This window comes from Onychostoma macrolepis, chromosome 04 (genome assembly GCF_012432095.1).
Source record: "Onychostoma macrolepis isolate SWU-2019 chromosome 04, ASM1243209v1, whole genome shotgun sequence".
In the NCBI taxonomy this organism is placed as follows: Eukaryota; Metazoa; Chordata; class Actinopteri; order Cypriniformes; family Cyprinidae; genus Onychostoma; species Onychostoma macrolepis.
This window is the reverse complement of record NC_081158.1, coordinates 24,189,088-24,208,099: the sequence shown is the minus strand read 5'-3', so window position 1 is coordinate 24,208,099 and position 19,012 is coordinate 24,189,088. Positions and strand designations below refer to the sequence as shown.

Below are 19,012 nucleotides of genomic sequence, written 5' to 3'. Positions count from 1 at the left end.
CACAACCATCCATTAAAGGAGGGAGACAAATGGAGAAGTGTTAAAGTCCCCTTTCCCCCTCCCTCACTCACTCGCTGTCTCTCTCTCTCTTTGAGGAATGTGACAGTTTGGCCATAGAATCTCCTCTGTGCTCCTCCAATAAAGCTAAACTCACCCAAATCACCACTCCAATAATAACAATAACAATAATAATACACAATATTTTAATATTATTATTATTAATTGTAATTATTATATTATCTATAATTATTATATATTTAAAATATTTAGGATGAAGATTTAACAACGTATTTTAAGCAACATTTCGTATAATTATCTACTACTGTTTTGTAGTACAGACGATTTGAAAAACACTTCATAGTTCTGTATTTTCAGATGTCAAATATATAAAATAAACTACACCAAACAGGAAATGTTCTTAATAAATGAATCAAAAGTCCATATTCATACTATCACATTTTTAACAAAACCTCTTGCATTTTACAGTGTGCTAATTTTAAACTGAAAACAAAAGTAAATTTAAGTGAATCTTTTTAATTTAAGCATTCATAAGATGAGTGCTCTAAGATGTCAACATACAAACAACAATTATAAATGACTTTGTATCACCATCAAACATTATAATTTCATTTTTTATAGGGCTCATTATTTCCTTGCTTCATGTCAGTAAAACTGTTTTTCTATGCACAAATTAAAACATAAAAGCAGACTTACGGTTTTTCAAAACACAGCATCAGGACAGAAGAGACACACACACAGCCACACATACACTCTACACAGACAAACACTGCGCTTTCGCTCCCGTCCTCTGTCTCACACACACACACACACACACACACACACACACACACACTCTGTTTCATGCTCTTTAACCACTGACAGCCAGCATTACTGGAAAGTACAGTTTAACCATCCTTTTCTTCTAAGTCATTGTAATCCCTACATTTATCACTATACATTCTGCTTTCCTATGTAATCCTTTAAATGTTTAATTCCTCATAGTTGTTGTTATCTTTTTCTGCCCCCCTCCCCACCCTCCCCCTGGAGAGAGCGTGATGATTTATTAAAAACACATTTTCCTGACGTATAAATGTGTTCTTAATTCAGGGATAAAACCCCAGAGTTTATCGCTGAACAAAAGATTAGTTTCATCTGGTAAAACAGTGCAGTGCTCTAATGCAATAAAAAAAAAAAAAAGTGTGTGTGTGTGTCGGGGGTGAAGCTTGCATTAAAAACGAGTATTATGGGTAATCTTCCCTATGGAGCTTTAAAGTCAAACCCTCTTTATTCGGCAGCAAAGCCACTTTTGTTGACATATTAAAGTAGGTGAGAACATTTCCCACCTCGGACCACCACAACAGAAGGCCAATGCAGACATCTGGCCATAATAAAACACCAAAACAACATAAACAAGATTAAAACAACACGAACAAATGGGAAAAAAGGCTTTGTGAAGCAAGAAAGTCATACAGAAGTGAAATGCTCTGTGTTTTAGTTGCCAAGCGTGTTACCCCGAAGTGCAACATGCGCAAAAAAAAAGGTTGCGCCAGGGAAACACTGACGGGAGAGCACCGACCCTTATCAAACACCATCTTACACTCACACTCACACACATATATATATATATATATATATATATATATGTGAGTATATAGGGCAGTAGACAAACACACACACACTGACAGCATGTAACCTGTTAGACCAAACACTAGAGACATTTACAACTTAGTTTCAAAGCGGGATATTGAGAAGACAGTCCCAGCGTCTCATGCTCATAGAGTGCATCTAGAAAACACACACATCGCGCAGTCACACTGAACTTTCTTCTCTTTTCTAAACCGCAGACACATTCACACACAGCCAGCCTCAAACATGCCAAACAAACTAATAAAGTCTGTTTCTTAGACTAACACACACACACACACTCTCTTCCTGCTCATCTGCCTGTCCCTCGCTCTCCTCCTCCCGGCACGGCTTGGAAAAGTGAGCGTCTCGTGCGTGAGTGTGTGAACGTACCTGTTAAACTCCTGAGGAAGCTCAGGCTCAGTAAGCATGCTGAAACAAGGGGTCTGAGATGCAGGAGTCCTTCCACGACAACATACGCGTCCGACACCCAGGGACCTCCGAGAACACACACACACATACACGCACACGCTGCCTGGTGCTCCTCTAACCTCTCGCAAAACCAAAGACTGTTTCTGTTTCTCTCCGCTGCACACACACTCTCACACGCCGAACCTCGCACTCCCTCCCCTCTCTCTCTCTCTCTCTCTCTCTCTCTCCACCCCTCTCTATGGCTCTAAGCTGCTAGATCGCCTCTTAAAGGGCCAGAGCATGACATGGTGTAGCGCGGAGCGCAGCTTCACAATCACACGCACACACATACACACACATGCAGCAGCACTGCCCCCTTCCTTCAGCCACAGTGTCCCTCTGTTGTGTTTCTGATCAAACGCAAACACTTATGATCAAACACACACACACACACTTTGCTTATCTTAATGTTCAGTATCATAGGCTTCTATTGTTTTTACATAAAGATCATATTAATTACCATAGACTAGCATAAAAGGAACATTTCAGCTTTAGGAAAAAAAAAAATGCATTTGCCAAATTTATGAATCATTTTCCATTTTAGGACGTCCCCAGATGTCTGAAACAAGGCTGGCAAAATGACTTGTTTTGTCTTAAAAGTATAACTAAGTGCACGTACGCACGCGCTAACACACACACACACACACACACACACACTACCAGTTAAGCCACATAAAATGGTCACGTCATTCATGAGTTTGACAACTTTCTTATAAACAAAACTTTATTTTTTTTACTCAAACATCAAACAAGAACAAAACATAAAACAAAATCTAAACAAATAAAAAACAAACACACATAAAAACAAAATGCAAACACTAAACAAAAATGTAAAAAAAAATAAAAGTAATATTATTGAACAGGCATGGACCAGCAAAACTCTTTTAGATTGAATTTCATCAAATTGGGATGAATGACAAAAAGTGGCTTTAGCATGTACGCGTCAACCACATACAAACACGTCTGAGTTTTCAAGCGAGCTCTATGCTTTGTGTTTTCATAGTGTAACTAACACACGGCCCCTGTCACTCTTTATTACAGAGAAAGAGAAAGGGGGAGAGAGAGAGCTAGACAGAGAGAGAGAGAACGAACTGTTCTTCTAAACGGAGGAAAGCACGTCTGACAGATTGAAATACAGCAGCAAGACTTTAACACTGAACTTTAAACAGAGCGTCAGTCTTTCTCAACCTCCTCACACACACACACACACACACACTGCTGTCCACCTTCTGAACATACTGCAGACACATTTAGTGTACGTTTGTGAACTTGCACACACATGCACACATACTAATCATATTTCCTTTTTATATGTCTCCTGCAGTCATGGTAATATTTACAACAAACAATGTCTTTGTATGGTATTTAATTTACGATAAGAATGAAAAAACATATAATGTTTGGTATGTAATCCAATTTATTGAGTAAGTTAGTGAACTCAGAATAGCACTGTGCCCTGACCTCTCCAGCACAAACTGTAATAATGTAGTTAGAGTATTGTGGTAACATTATTTGTGCATTTTCCTGTTGATCACTGAGGAAATTGTTAGCAGCATGACAATGTTCAAGACACACACCGACCCGACCTGACCTCTGCTAGGACTATAAACTTGTATGGCTGTTTGTATGTTTTTTCTCTCTCTATGTGTGTGTATACAGGCTATGTAATATATTATACAGTACATGTTTAAAACAGAATTAGGGGGCATTCACACAGAACATAACTGCATTCCAAATGACGCACTATGTACTCAACCATGTAGTGTATGAATTTTATAAGGTTATTTTGTCATTAATAATAGAAGTCTGATAGCCCCTCCCCCTTTGCAATATAATTAAAGCTGCGACAGTTGAGTGCATGAAGGCCATACACTGCAGCTAAATTCGGTTGTCAGTTCACCTTTTTCTCCTTAATTGCGTTCTGTACACACATAATTCACTAAAATACAGGAGTGGCAACTGCATTTGACAACCGCATTAACTCCTGAAAAATACAGGTGGCGACAACCGCATTTACAGAAATTCTATGCAATGTGTACGGGAACTGAACTGAACAACTAGTTGTTAATGACGTATTTAAACGCGCATCAGAAATGTGTATTCGTCCGTATGTGAGATGCAAGAAAATAACAGTGAAAGAAGTCTTAACCTTAGCACATTTGGACGCAGGGCTAGTTGTGCTCAGGAGCCCTGAGGTAGTGTCAGTGTTGCCAGATCTTTATACAACAAAACAAAACAAAACAACAACAAACAAGGACAAGCACAAAAAACACTAAAACACCCAAATGCTTTGTTTTATAACACCAAAAAAAAAAAATCACATATCTCATACCTGCAACAGACCACTTTATTAACTCCATAAAGTTTATGTTTATCTTTATGAGCTAAGACCAAACAACATGCCTAAAAGTGCTTATAAATATGAGGATATGGCAACACTGCAAGACAGCGCTCCCTAAAGCAGCCTCCCGAGCATAAACACAAAACAGCACGTCTTATCAGCGGTAGTTAAGTTAAAATCAACAGACAAAAAGAGTCTTTAGCCAAAAAATGGCAGATACCAAATGGCTAAATTCTTCTTCAATCCCGCAACAAACGTTGCTATGGTTACAAATGCAGGAGTGACTGCTGTTCCATACACACATGGAACGATAATTTACGGGACTCACTCTCACATTTAAATGCGGTTGTCACTCCTGAAACTTACATTGTGTACGTGGCCAAAGTGTCCAACATTCAACACTTCGTATTTTTGGTTAAGTGCATCATCCAGATATTAAAAGTGCACTTTATACTACAAAACGTCATAGAATATTGCATAAGTACGCGATTTGGAATGCACCTCATGGTTTTGCCTTGAAAAAAGCGAGATGCAAGTCCAACGGTCAAATATGTCTGTCTAGCATGTGTTTACATAGAAAATCAACTGAAAAGAAGCAAAATGGAATTGAAAAACACATTCTGTGTGAACAGCTCCTTAGTTTCTTTTCTAAGAACAATTTCTAATGAAAATGCATGGTTTAAATGTGAAAAGTCAGTCATGATGCTAGAGTCAATCTAAATCTATGGGAATTTTTTGTCAGATTAATCATCCACCTAGCAAAAATCATGTGATTGCTTAGAAAAAAAAATCTACTAAACAAGCAGCACAATTTCATTTATGTCTGAAGTACACTGTGCTGGACAACATACTTGCCAAAGTTTAATACAAGGGGGTTAAGGGTTTATTTAAGCCTCTAACCCCAAGTATGAGCAGTAGTAATAGCAGTGCTTGCCTTAGAAAGCACTAACACAAAGTGGTGACAGAAGACAGGATATTGTAGAGATGTTTCAAAGGCGAGAGAATATAGTGAATAAAATGTACACACATACATGCATTCAAATCCGCGCATACACACAAGAGCAAGCGGCACATTAATTAGCTTCTCTCAGGTAGCAATTATCTGTAGTTAAACATTTTAACGATCTTTAGAGTCAAGGCTGCAAGGTGATGGAGAAATAGATGAAAATAAAAAAAGAGTTGAAATAACATCAACAACAGCCAGTGAGACAAAGAAGGAGAGCAGAAAATCCATCAGAACAGGAATAAAGAGCAGTTCCAAACAGTTTCATCCACTTTAAAAGCTGCTATTGATGAAGATGGCTTTTTAAGAGAGCAGGAGCGTGAATGGAGAAGGCAGGTGCTTTCAAGGTTCAAACTCTCCAGATGGGCTGATTCGCTCAATTCCGACAAATCTGCAAACTTCACTTTTCTAACTGTGGGCTTTTATGTGAGAAATGAACTGCACAGCACACATATGTTCCTGCAGGTATTTGCATGCATTCAAAAAAATATGTTACAAATGTACAGAAACATGTGTGCATGTGTCTTTATCTGTTTATCTCTACAAATACATGCATCCAGCACATGCACACATGCAAACACACAATAGGTCCCTTCAGCAGATGTGTAGTGTCCAAGCCCCCTCACAGCTGGGCTGCATTAGAGGCCCCGAGTAGTGAGGGTCTGACACAGACAGCCAGTAAACAATTCCCTTACACTGTTATACACACACCGCTAGAGTCCAGCTATTACCCCCTAAGAGGCAAAATCAGGGAAGTTCTTCAGTTTCCTGAAGCCCATCAGTATTTGTATAATTTACCGAAACCAAACAGAATAAAATAATGTTGTTCAAAATCAAGCATTTCACTTCATTTTATTCTCAAAATAAAAATTCTGTCATCATTTACTCAACCTCATGTCATGATTTTTTAATGCAATTTTTAAAATCTTCTCTGAACTGAATTCTTTTATTTATTTATTTATTTTTCATTCTTTTCACTGAATTGGTTCATCCAGTATAATGAAACCAGTGAAAAACCTACAATAAAACTGCAATATCTGTGAAATTCACAACTGGTTGACTTATATTTATATGGTTCTTCTGAAACTTGAAAACTCCAGTACCTCATTTGCATTATATGGAAAAGAATGGGCAGCACATTCCTACACATTTCTCCTTTTGTGTTCTACAGAAGAAAGAAAGTCATACATGTTTGAAATGACATTAGGGCAAGTAAATTATGATAGAATATTCATTTTTGGGTGAACTACTAAAACTAAATCTCATTCACTTCCTTTCTTTCTCTCTTTGGCTTGTGCAAGACGTGTGACAAGGTTGTGAAGTGTGTTTATCTGGACTGAGGGAGAGGAAATCTCTGTCTGATGGCTGAGTGGCAGACGAGAGAAGCCATTAAGATAGAGTCCTTATCTCCCCTCCTCAGCAGAAGACCGCCTTTACACACACACATACACAGAAAATCTTTGTCTGTCTGCCTCTACTGCTGTCAGTCATCTGGCAATGGTAAATATCAATATATCACAAAATACACAACAACAGCTTTTCTCAGAGTTTTACATGCAGGTCTGTAAGGTGCTCTGTTGTTGTAATGACTGTTTTTTCTCTGTTTTACCCACTAGGCAATCCATATTGCCAGTATGTAGTCGTGAATGACCACACACACACACAAACCAAAAGTCTTTTCGGTATACTAACATGGTAATAAAATGGGTATACTAGCATGAGGGTGAGAAAATGATGACAGATTTTTTAGGTGAATTATTTCTTTTTCAACCTGGGGTGCAGGAACAACGACTGCGTTAAAAAAAAAAAAAAAAAAAAGGAAAATGTTATTTAGAATAGGTCAATATTATCAGAACAACGTCATAGAAATACAAGATTAAATTTACAATATTTTGAGAATAAAATGAGTATTTCAGGAGAAAAATGTATTGCGAAAAACAACGTTTGTCTGTTAGCTTCTATGTGAGAAATGGATGTGGATGATTTAGTTAAATCTACTTTAGGATAGGATTAAAAAATAAAGAAATCCTTGGTCTTTTGGCACATCAGCACTGAGTTATAATTAGGACACTGCAGTGGTTATGTAGGAAACTGAATTTATTCAGGAGAAAAACACAGGCAGACATTCAGGAAATTGTCTCTTTTGTGCAATCTGAAATGGCAACCAGTGGTCGACTCCAAGGATATCGATGGTTACATCCGCGTGCTATTCGAAAAGGATATGTTGTTTCTCAAGAGAATATAAGGATGATAATCAAAGTAATCGACCCTGAAGGAGTGAAAAACCTTCAGCACGCTCAACGTCTCCAATACTTAAGCCAAGGAGTCGACCACTGGCTGCCTTTTCAGATTTCTTTATTGCTAAAACGATACTAAAGTAGGATTTGACTAATATTATTAAATATTACAACTTTAATCTTGTATTGCTAAAACTTTACTCTTGTATTGAATTGATTGTGGTCATTTCTACTTCACTCTCATAATTTGAAAATTAAATTAAATGTTTTCCAAATACATTGACTTTAATTTCACGATGCAATCTTATTCCCTTTTTGATATGTTCAGCATTACAGAAAATAATAATGTTGATGTTATAAAGATTATAAATGATATGTACCTTTTTAACATGTATCCCTTGCAGTCTGGATGGGGGGCTCTGAATCTTTAAAGGTTAAAACCCTCTGCTTTATGTCAATGACACTTGCTGACACACTCTTTCGTAGTGTTCAATTCCTGATACATAAACACATAAACGTACGGGGCAGACTTGAATACTAACACAACCGAACATTTGCTTTCTCTAACAGTCCAGTGAGATGCGTGTCTTTTGAAGCACTCAGTAGGAGAAGTATATTCACAACCTGGAGGGCAAAATTACGCTTCATTTCACTTTCAAAGAGACGTACCAACCCCACACGACTCAGGCGCTACAAAACAATGCATTACAACGAAGACATCACTCCACCACTCCAACCGTGAACCTACAGTCAAGAACCAGTCTACTGGATTACAGGTACACACAAGACAGTTGTTGTGTTTCACTTTGCTAACAAGGCTGAAACAAGCTCTAACTGACTAAACTACTCTGCAGTACCAGGCTTGGGAAAGAATAGTGTGAATGAAAGGGAGAGAGAGAAGAGAGGAAAGAAACACCAAGTGTCTTCGCGCCATTAGAGCCGCGATGGAGCGCTGCAGGAGCTCAAATAATGACGAACGATAATGCCCCCTAGAACCCATCCATCCATCCATTCTCTCATCCCTTCATCTCTACCTCCCTCTGTTCATCTTCTCATTCATTTAGTCTTCCTAACACCAAACAGTCATGTTAGACCAGTTTCTTTTGTTCTTAACAGGCCCGATAACTGAAAGTGACTAATTTTGTGGCACTATTTATTTAAAACTTTAAAATGTTATTTTCCTTCTCTATAAACAGTATCAGTGAAGTCGAAATGACTATTTTCCCAATCTAACCCTTGACGTTAAAAAGCAGCTAGTGCTACTGAACCTTTAAGACTTCTAAATGTAAATCATCCTCAAGTCCTAATTAAAAACTCCTACTTAGTTCATTGAAGTGAACTAAAAGTTCAAAGACTGAAATGTGACTGTGCTCAAGTACATTACTTTTCTAATGATTTTGTAATAAATTAATTCTTTTATTTAGCAAAAATGAATTAAATTAATTAAAAGTTACAGTAAAGACACAAAACATTTCAATTTCAAAGAAATGCTGTTCTTTTCAACTTTCTGTTCAATAAAGAATTGACCAATCAACACTGATAATAATAAGAAATGTTTCTTGATCACCAAACCAGCATATTAGAATGATTTCTGAAGGATCATGTGACACTTAAGACTGGAGTAATGATGCTGAAAATTCAGCTTTATCATGACAGCAATAAACTACATTTTAAAACACATCAAAATAGGAAACAGTTATTTTAAATACGTTATTTAAAAGTTTGGAAAGGCGTATTGCTATTTTTCTTAAGAAGTATATAAAATGTGAATTGTACATTCACATCCAATTTAATCATGATTAATATCAATTAGCTTCAGAAGAAGATTTCAAGAGATACCTGAAAGCTTTGTGTCCAATCTTTCTCCTGGAGGGCCACTGTCCCGTATAGAGATTAACTCTAATTCTAATTATACACACCTGAACAAGCAAATCAAGGTCTATGAAAATGCTAGAAACTTCCAGGCAAGTGTGTTTTTGGCAGGTTGGAACCAAAATCTTCAGGATGTTGGCCCTCCAGGAGAAGGATTGGAAACCTTTGCTTTAAACATTATCGATTGCTAACCTCACCAAACCAATGTAGTTCACACTGTTGTTAATTAGGCCAGACCAACTGGCTGAATATTGAATTGGTGTGATATGTAAAAGTGGGTTGTAATATGCTAACATGCTTTACATTACATTTACATTTTATGCATTTAGCAGACGCTTAAAAGCGACTCACAGTGCATTCAGGCTATACATTTTTTTTTTTTATCAGTATGTGTGTTCCCTGGGAATTGAACCCACAACCTTTTGTGCTGCTAACGCAATGCTCTACCACTGAGCCACAGGAACACAGGAACATACATAAATGGCCTGGATGAACAGCGGTGCATTAGAGCAATGCATTAGAGTAAGTCTATATAGTACAATAAAGTCAAACTCTTTACGCTTTTAAATTTAACAGTCAGTCCTGGGTTCTACACTGGACAGAATTCGGAGAGAGTATACACCTGACCAATCTCTCCAGGAAACTCAAGAGCACATGCTTCTACACAGCCTCAACACTTTTGTGCCTATGGCGTGACAGCACAGGCAGGAATGAGAAAGGAAAGTAAAACAAGAGAGGAAGAAAGCAGTGTTGAGATGATTCTCCACAGTGGCTTTGTGCAGCTCCTCTAAAAGTCCATCTGTGAGAAGCTGGATGGAGCGAAGCTCTCAGATCTCCAGCCTGCAGCTACAACACCTCCTCATTCTCCGCCTGCCTCCACGCCTCTACTGATGCTGCCACCGCATTCGCCTCTTAACGGTGAATGAAACAAAGACCAAAGCTCTACTGCGAGATGAAAATAGAGGTTATTGTTTGGAAAGTCGATTGTGTCTACCTGCGAAGCGACCTAAAGCAAAAATGTATTGCTCAGAGGTTTAAGTTTGAAATATTGCAATTGAGGCACATGTACGGAAGCTTGTAATTGCAACTTTATCTCTCATGATGGGACTTTATTATCTCATGGTTACCTTTTTTATTTCTTACTCTTAGTTGGAAACAGGCTTTCATACATTTGAGACTGCAGTTCTTCTCTCAGGGGAACACTCTGAGAAGCAGGAGACTCCATTTGCTCTCCATGTCATTTCATTGCCATCTAGGAAAAACACTGTCGATATCAAAGGGATCTCATTTGTAATTTTTCTATCCTCTGGGGACAAAAAGTTACGGTACGGCGGTGGTGTTCTTGTTTGTTCTGCAGGAACTATAATGTTTGCAATGACTGCTTTTGAGGAAGCCGATTAGCCTTCGAGGGAGTGCAAGAAGGAAAGAGAGGCAGCGGGACTTCTGAGGGGAACCGCAAACAGATCTTTCTCTTAATCCTGTTCACCTGAAGGCACATCCTCTCTCTCTCTCGGCTTTCCCTTCTGCCACCCAGACTCCTCTCTCTCTCTTTCTGCGTAATCCTCCAGCCATGTTTCCTCTCCGTGCCATGGGCGTCCCCGTCCATCCTGGACTCGGCTGCCAGAACACCCATTCTGCCCCCTCATGCTCCTGCCGCCAAACACTCTACTCTGCCCACCACGGTCCTGTCAACTCCTGAGGACTACAAGCTCAAAGCCCTACACTACCTCCCCTTTCCAGCCAAACACCTGACACTGCTGACCCTCAGACCGGCAAATCTCCTAGACTACCTAACAAACACATACGGCCAACACTTACCATGCCAAACTGTCAGACATGGTGCCATGTAATCTCATCCAAACATCCTAGATCCTTCCTTACACACACACACACACACACACACACACACACACACACACACACACACACACACACACACTCACACACACCATCTTAAACCTGCCAAACATCCAAGACTTTTCCCCATTCCCAGACTGCCAAATACCCTCAAACACTGCCATCCAGCACTAACTTCCTCAGGGAGGATTCTGGGTATGCAAAGGAGGAAAGCGGAAAAACAAAAGAGGGGAGGACAGAAAGAAATACAAAAAGACAGAAGGGACAATGTTTTTACTATGTAATTATTACAAAATAATCAATATTTGTTTAGTACTTATTCATCATAGCACAATATAGTTATACACATACATAAACATATCTATCTATCTATCTGTGTCTGTCTGTCTGTATAAAAGAGTATAACTGAGAAATATCCCTGGCAAAACAAAACAAAGCAAAACAAAACAAAACAAAACAAAAAAAAACAAAATGTACATAAATAAATTATTGTATTTAACAAATGTTGCACCAAATGATAGCATAACTGACAAATATCCCTGGCAAAATAAAATAAAAAATATGTACATAATACATGATTGTATTTAACAAATATTGTATGACTAAATATGATATAATAATTAGACCAAATGACAGTTTTAATGACAAATTTCCCTGGAAAAAATTTAATTAAATAAAATGCGTACTTAATAAATAAATGAATGTTATTAATGAATATAATGAATGTATAATGAAATCCTACATGAAATTCATTTACAAATTAATATTAATAATAAAATATAATTTAATTATCGCAATTGAGATCATACAAGGCCCAAATATCAGCCAATTACTTGGCCTGACCAATATATTGGTCATTACTTTTAAATAACAAATCTTGACCTTAATTTAACTACTAATAGTTGGCTAAGAAGATTATTGCTCATTATTAACAGCATACAGGACTTTTGTTAAGACTACAAGACATAGTAGTACAGCTAAGGATCAAACATGCAGAGAATGGATGTATATGTGCTTGTGTATGTTTGTGTGTTATCATGTCCGTTTCCTGTGATCCCCCTCTGGCACACAGATGGTTAAGCCCACCCAGCACAGTGCAGGAGGGTGGGGGAGGGGCACGCACACAGGGCACAGGCTACAGATGGCACAGAGGGCATCGCCAAGCAGACTGCATGGCACGACGAGGGGAGGGGACCCGTGCGTGCGTGCGTGTATGTGTGTGTGTGTGCATTTGGGAAAGACAATACCCTGGTTGCAAACTGTATGACCAAAAAAAAAAAAACAACTCTTGGGTACCTATATCCAGTCATGGGTCTCTGAGTTTGCTCTGCTTCTTCTGAACTCTCTCTACTGGTTTTACTTTTCATTCTTTATCTCTCTCCCATGTCACTTCCTCTGATTGTAGGATCCGTTTCCGATGCCATGCACTCTTTGATATTCAACAACGACTAATTCCCATCTGTTCGCTGATCTCTGCGGACACCACGTTCATAATTACGCACACTTTTGATTGTTTCATTAGGAAAAGAAAATACAAAGCTGTTACATGCCATGATACGTACGTGGCAAGAATGTATTACTAGATTTTAAAAAATCTTTAAAAAAAAGTGTTTTTCTTTAAAGGGAAATTATATATTTTTACTCATCCTCCTGTTGTTTATGTCTTTTAAGATTTTCTACTGTGGAAAAGAAAGGGAGAAATGTTGAAAAATGTGACAGTGGCTCTTTTCCATGCAATTACAATGAATGGGGATCAAAGCTTTCAAGCTCAAAAAGGACACAAAAGCACCATAAAAGTGCATAAATCAAGCACTGAATGAAAGTAATATTGTATGATAAATTTATAGCCTGATCAAAAGGACCAGATCACTTCTATTTGTGAACAAATCATTCAGCTTTTCTGAACCTAATCAACTAAAGCACTGAAAATATTTTAAATAAAATATTTTTTTGGTCATAATTTGCCATACCTTCTCATGAACGTGCCAGTGCAGATATTGAGATTTCCAGTGAATATATTTCAGTCTGATTCTCACACAATGCTTGCACAGAACACTTTTATGGCACTTTTGGAGCTTGGCAACCCCAGTCCCTATTCACTTTCATTATACTGAAAAGAATCAGCATCATATTCTTAATAAAGAAAATCATACATTTTTAGAACAACATGAAAAAACAAACAAACATAATTTGCTTTGAACTATCGTAGGTTATTAAGAGTCACGACTGAAGAAGTAGAATTTAGAGAAATGTGAAAGGCTCTTGTCCACCTCCTATCTCCTCGCCCTTTCCTCTGAGTGTGTATGTAACAGAGAAGCCGTGTTTTTGGGGGGAAAATGCCACGTGGGCAGGAGTCAAACAATAGCTTGCTCACACAGGTGACATCATGTCATAAACGCTGCCATTAAGAGAGCGGGGCCATGGTTGGGTTGCCATGACGGTAAGCAGACCACTGAGAGGACGTGGCACGATAGCCCCCACTGCTCCTGCCAAAACAGGCATAATCATCAGGTGTAGTCACAAACACACACACACACACACAGCTCTATCTGGTCAAGTGCATGATGAGAGCCATCTTTCAAAATTCCAACATTTCGGTTGGCTTCCATATGTAAACTCGAACCACAGCAATTTCCCCACACAAAACACCCTCATTTCCTCTGTGAAGACAAGACACTCTTCATTGAAATCAAGCAGCTATTTTTCAGAGTGAAGGAGTGAACCAATAAACAGGTGGGTGAACAAATGATTGAGTGAATGTATGAATAATCAGCGACGCTTCAATAATGAGGATATTTCCTGTCAGCTTTCAGTGGCTGAAGAACAGATGTACCACACGCAGCAGATGTGTGCCGTTGGAGACACATCTGAAAGTTCATCTCGACGGAGGCCCTTTAAAAAACACTTTCTGTTCAGATATAGTTTTTTTTTGTGGGGTGGGGGGGAGGGGGGTGGTGGGGTTTGTTGTTCCCCACTCCTTGCTGCACCGCGCCAGAACTGGCCCGAGGAAAAAAAATGGTGAAAATCTTTGGCACTCTGCAAATCTTTGAAGCGATTTGGAGAGAGATGACTTACGAAAATTACGAGCGTATCGTCAGACTCCAGTTTGAATGCACATGAAACACAACAGGGGAAAATTTTCCTCAAAGATAAGTATGCAGAAACACACAAAAACACACCCCCGCACTAACAAACCCACATACGCGCAGTAGCCTTACCCTCATTTGCTAGGATAGAAGATGCTTTAAGTTGAAACTGGAAAAATGGACAAAAACAGGTACATTTATGAACTATAACATGTAAAGTAAAAAGTAATAAACATATATTATATTGTATACACTAATGTTCAAAAGTTTGGCAAAGCTTAAATTTCAACAGTCTTTACTCCTTTACTATAATCTTCAGCATCACATGATCCTTCAGAAATCATTCTAATATTCATTCATTCTAATATTGCTGCTCAAGAAACATTTCTTAGTATCAGTTCTTAAAAAGCAGCTGGGAAAATATGTACGTGCTAATAAACTGCCAACACAACACAATATATTGCTATTATTACACTGTTCTTTGGAATATATAATTCTGGTTAATTGTGACATTGTGCAGTCAAATACTTTGATATACAGTAATCACTAAACTGTAAATACTAGGGGTGTAACGGTACACAAATATGACGGTTCGGTACGCACCTCGGTTTTAACGTCACGGTTTGGTATGATTTCAGTACAGCAGGGAGAATAACTAAACTTTTTTTTTTTTTTCTTAAATAAACAGTGAGTGGTTTACTGAACAAGTTGTTCTTTCTTTAAATACATTCAGTTATAGTTTAAATTTTCTTAGTGATAAAAATCTACCTCAGCTTATGCTTAAAACTATAGGGAGCCCTTTTACATTATAAGGTTACAGTTAGGCCTAACAACTTAACCCAAACTTAAATGTAATTACTATTTATTTTTAAATAGATAAATCAACACTCAACTTAAAAAAAAAAATAATAATAAATTGTTTGCAAACAGACAAATTGCACATAATGCAGTTTTTAAATTAACTTCTAAATAATAATATTTCTAGGTTATTTGTTAAAATATATTCAATTACACACTGGCTGTCATAGCATGTTTCATAACAGATTAATTTAAACACACATTAAATAATTAAGACTTACAGGTTTAGTAAAATATATGGTGTAATATTTCACGAAATGCTCCTCTCTAGACTTCATTTCTTTAGTGAACTAACGAGCTGTGGACACTGATGACTTGCTGAGGTAAGTGAAATGCTACGTGACATTTTATTTCCACGCTGTTTTGTTGATGTCTTTCCGCGGTTGAAACACTGATTGAGCAATTACATGAGACATGAGACGTTCAGTCATGTTTATTTGCATTAAAACTAGTAGTACAGAGGAAGGAATGATCGCGTTCACTCGTGCTCCGCTCTGCCATCGGCTCAGACATGGGAACCGGAGCTGATCGCGGCCGCTCTAGTTTGCTTGTGTTTATACCAGCACGTTTCTGAAGCGGCTCTCCAAGGTCTTTATACAGCGATCTGTCATGCCACATCAAAGACTGTCAAAATGCCATTTATTATTTGAATTTCCTGGCAAAAAATAAATAAATACTGTATTCATTCGGTACACATGCCTACCGAACCGAAAGACCCGTACCGAAACGGTTTGGTACAAATACGTGTACAGTTACACCCCTAGTACAGTATATACTGTTGTCCCTGGTGAACAATTTCCTATATGCTACGTTCATTTGTCATGTATAATCTTTTTTTTACATAAAATAATTTCACCTTGAATCAATTTTTCATGTCAAATATTGATTTTGAATATATATATATATATATATTCATAGAATAAGTGAGACAGTCAGCCGGTCATAATCTGTAAATAAGAAACCTGATCACTCTGTCTGTGTTTATTTTTGCAGTAACGACAGGCTGCTTGTACATCATGTCTTACTTAACTTGTTTGGGAACACATGTTATATATTTAACAATGGCATAAAGTTGTCAGACCAACAGACTGTCAACAATATCCAAACACAAATAAATAAATGTATTTCACTACATTTCTCTAAATTATAATACAGAACAGAAGTTTGAGATTTTCATCTTTGGATGGCAAAATGGGCATGGCTTTGTCAAGATGCTGTGGAGTCCCAGATCACATGGATTGTGAACACACGCACAAACACACACACACACACACACACACACACACACACACACACACGTACAGTGGTGTCTTTGTAAGTGAGGGCTGTGTGAGTATGATCTCTATGGATCTCCATTGTGGCGCCCATGGGAGCAGATGTCACTGGCATTCTTTCAATTGTGTCTCTCTCTCTCTCTTTCTGTTCAGAGTGCAAAGTGAACACCAGATGGAGAGACAGCGTTTTGTGCTCCAACTCTAACTGCTCATCACAATGAACACTTACATGTGATCTGCAAGGCTGATTTTCTTCCTCTTTTTCTTTCTCTCTTTTCCTCCTCATCACAAAGAAAACAAAAGACTTTTTTACTTTTAACAGCCTTTTCTCTTCCACTGTACAAACTCGCTGTCTCCGAGGTTGGTGTTAGCAGGGGAGTCCCTGAGCTGTGTCTACAGTCAGGCGAGTGTATTATTTCATTAAGTGCTTTTCAGCCCAGAGGGGGATTTGAGGACAAATCTTCAGGCTTGGTGTGACAAGGTCACAACCTCTGGTAACCTCCGCCTGTCACAACACACAACCCCATTCTCCTGCCTTTCAATCAACACACACTAGGGATGGACACGAGTACCAGAATACTCAAAAAAACAGGTCACGTGTACACCAAGTACTCAAGTAATAGTACTTTATCTGTTAGTTTATCTAGTAGTTTATCTGTTGAGTACTCAAGTCATTAGATGATTTTTCCATTGAGTAATAATATACTATTTATCTGTCAAGTCCTTGAGTAGTCGGATGATTTATCTGCTGAGTGACAGAGTAATTAAATGAATAACCTGTTAATTGGTCAGATTATTGGTCTGTTGAGTATTTGGATTATTTATATTTGTTGAGTTTGCAAGTACTCAAATGATTTATCTGTCAAGTTAGCAAGTAGTCGGATGACTTATTGGTTGAGTTCTTGGGTACTCACGATTTAACTGTCATGTACTCAAATAGTTGGATGATATCTGGCATGTACTTGACTAGTCGGATGATTTATCTGGTGAGTGATTGAGTAATCAAATGATTTACTTGTCAAATGGTTGGATTATTTGTTTGCTGCGTATTTGGATGATTTATATTTGTTGAGTTTACATGTACTCAAATTATTTATCTGTCAAGTTACCAAGTAGTCGGATGACTTATTGGTTGAGTTTTTGGGTACTCACATAATTTAACTGTCATGCACTCAACTAGTTGGATGATATCTGGCATATACTTGACTAGTCAGATGATTTATCTGCTGAATGATTGACTAATAAAATGATTTACTTGTCAAATGGTCAGATTATTTGTCTGTTGAGTATTTGGATGATTTATATTTGTTGAGTACTCAAATGATTTATTTGTCAAGTATTCAGTTGATTTTTCTGTCAAGTTTTTACATGATTTAACTGTTGAAGTTGACTGAGAATGTTGAAGAGACAATCTGTCAAGTATCTGTCAAAAAGTCAAATGATTTGTGAATGATCTGTCGAGTTCTCGATTAATCGGAGGATTTACCTGTCCAGTATGTGAACATTTGAATGATGTGTATCTGTTGAGAAATCTAATTATTTACCTGTCAAGTTCTTGAACAGATGAATGATTTACCTATCAAATAGCTGGATGATATATTTGTCAAGTACTTGAGTAGTTGGATGATTAATCCTTCATGTCAAGTAGACAAAAACAACCACAATGGCCATCTCTAATACGCACACTTCAAAGACTTTAAAAGTCACGCTGTCTGAAAGATCACAGGGACGTCAAGAAGCGAGAAAACCGAGGAATGAAGAGGTGAAGGGATGAAGATTTGGAGGAGAAGGAGTAGAGGTGGTAGGGGGGCCCGAAACAGGAGGGCGGCAGAGAAGGTTAGACAGAATTGGGCATTGTTAAAGCGAGAGCACCACGTTCTGTTGATCCGAACTGATCCAAAGAAACAAAACCGCATTGTTCCTCGCAGATGGAAGCGAGTGTCGTCAAGGTAACCAGATTAATCTCCCCTTTCTGTGCTTCCTCCGGTGGAGAGTGCTAATCGGCGGGCTTCTTTCACGCTAAAGCTAGCCTCAAAGCCCGGCCTCTAACTAGCCCTCTAATTAGCCGCAATTACAATGAAGACAACATGATGAGATAATACAAATTTGCAAAATAATGACATACCACGACAAAATATTCCTCCTACTAAGCAGCGGGTTTGTTCTCTCTCCCTCTCTCCCTTTCTCCTCGGAGCCACAATGAGCCGGGGCCCTCCTAAAGCCTCCCGGCAGGATGGTGCTGCATTATCAGACACAGAGACTCATTGTCAGCCTGCTGTTTTCTTCAATCACCAGTCCATTGTCTGACGTCTTAAATAAAAACGACTCGAATACAAGCACACATAATGATCCCCTTCTCACCAGCATACAGAGCAGCGCGGACAGCACTA

The 19,012-nt window shown here is 38.3% G+C and overlaps 1 protein-coding gene across 14 annotated transcripts in view; it reads right to left on the bottom strand.

Moving 5' to 3' along the window:
- Positions 1-19,012, bottom strand: part of sox5 (SRY-box transcription factor 5) — a 243,265-nt gene that overhangs the window by 71,428 nt on the left and 152,825 nt on the right. For 2 of the 14 annotated variants that reach the window (XM_058773722.1, XM_058773728.1), the window contains exon 1: positions 2,017-2,236. The exons of 11 other annotated variants lie outside the window; for them this stretch is intronic. In XM_058773722.1, the coding sequence (XP_058629705.1) occupies positions 2,017-2,054 (38 nt within the window). In that variant the 5' untranslated portion in view covers positions 2,055-2,236. Of the gene's footprint in view, positions 1-2,016; positions 2,238-19,012 lie in introns of those variants that run through there. One more of the 14 variants, XM_058773727.1, reaches the window with a different exon arrangement.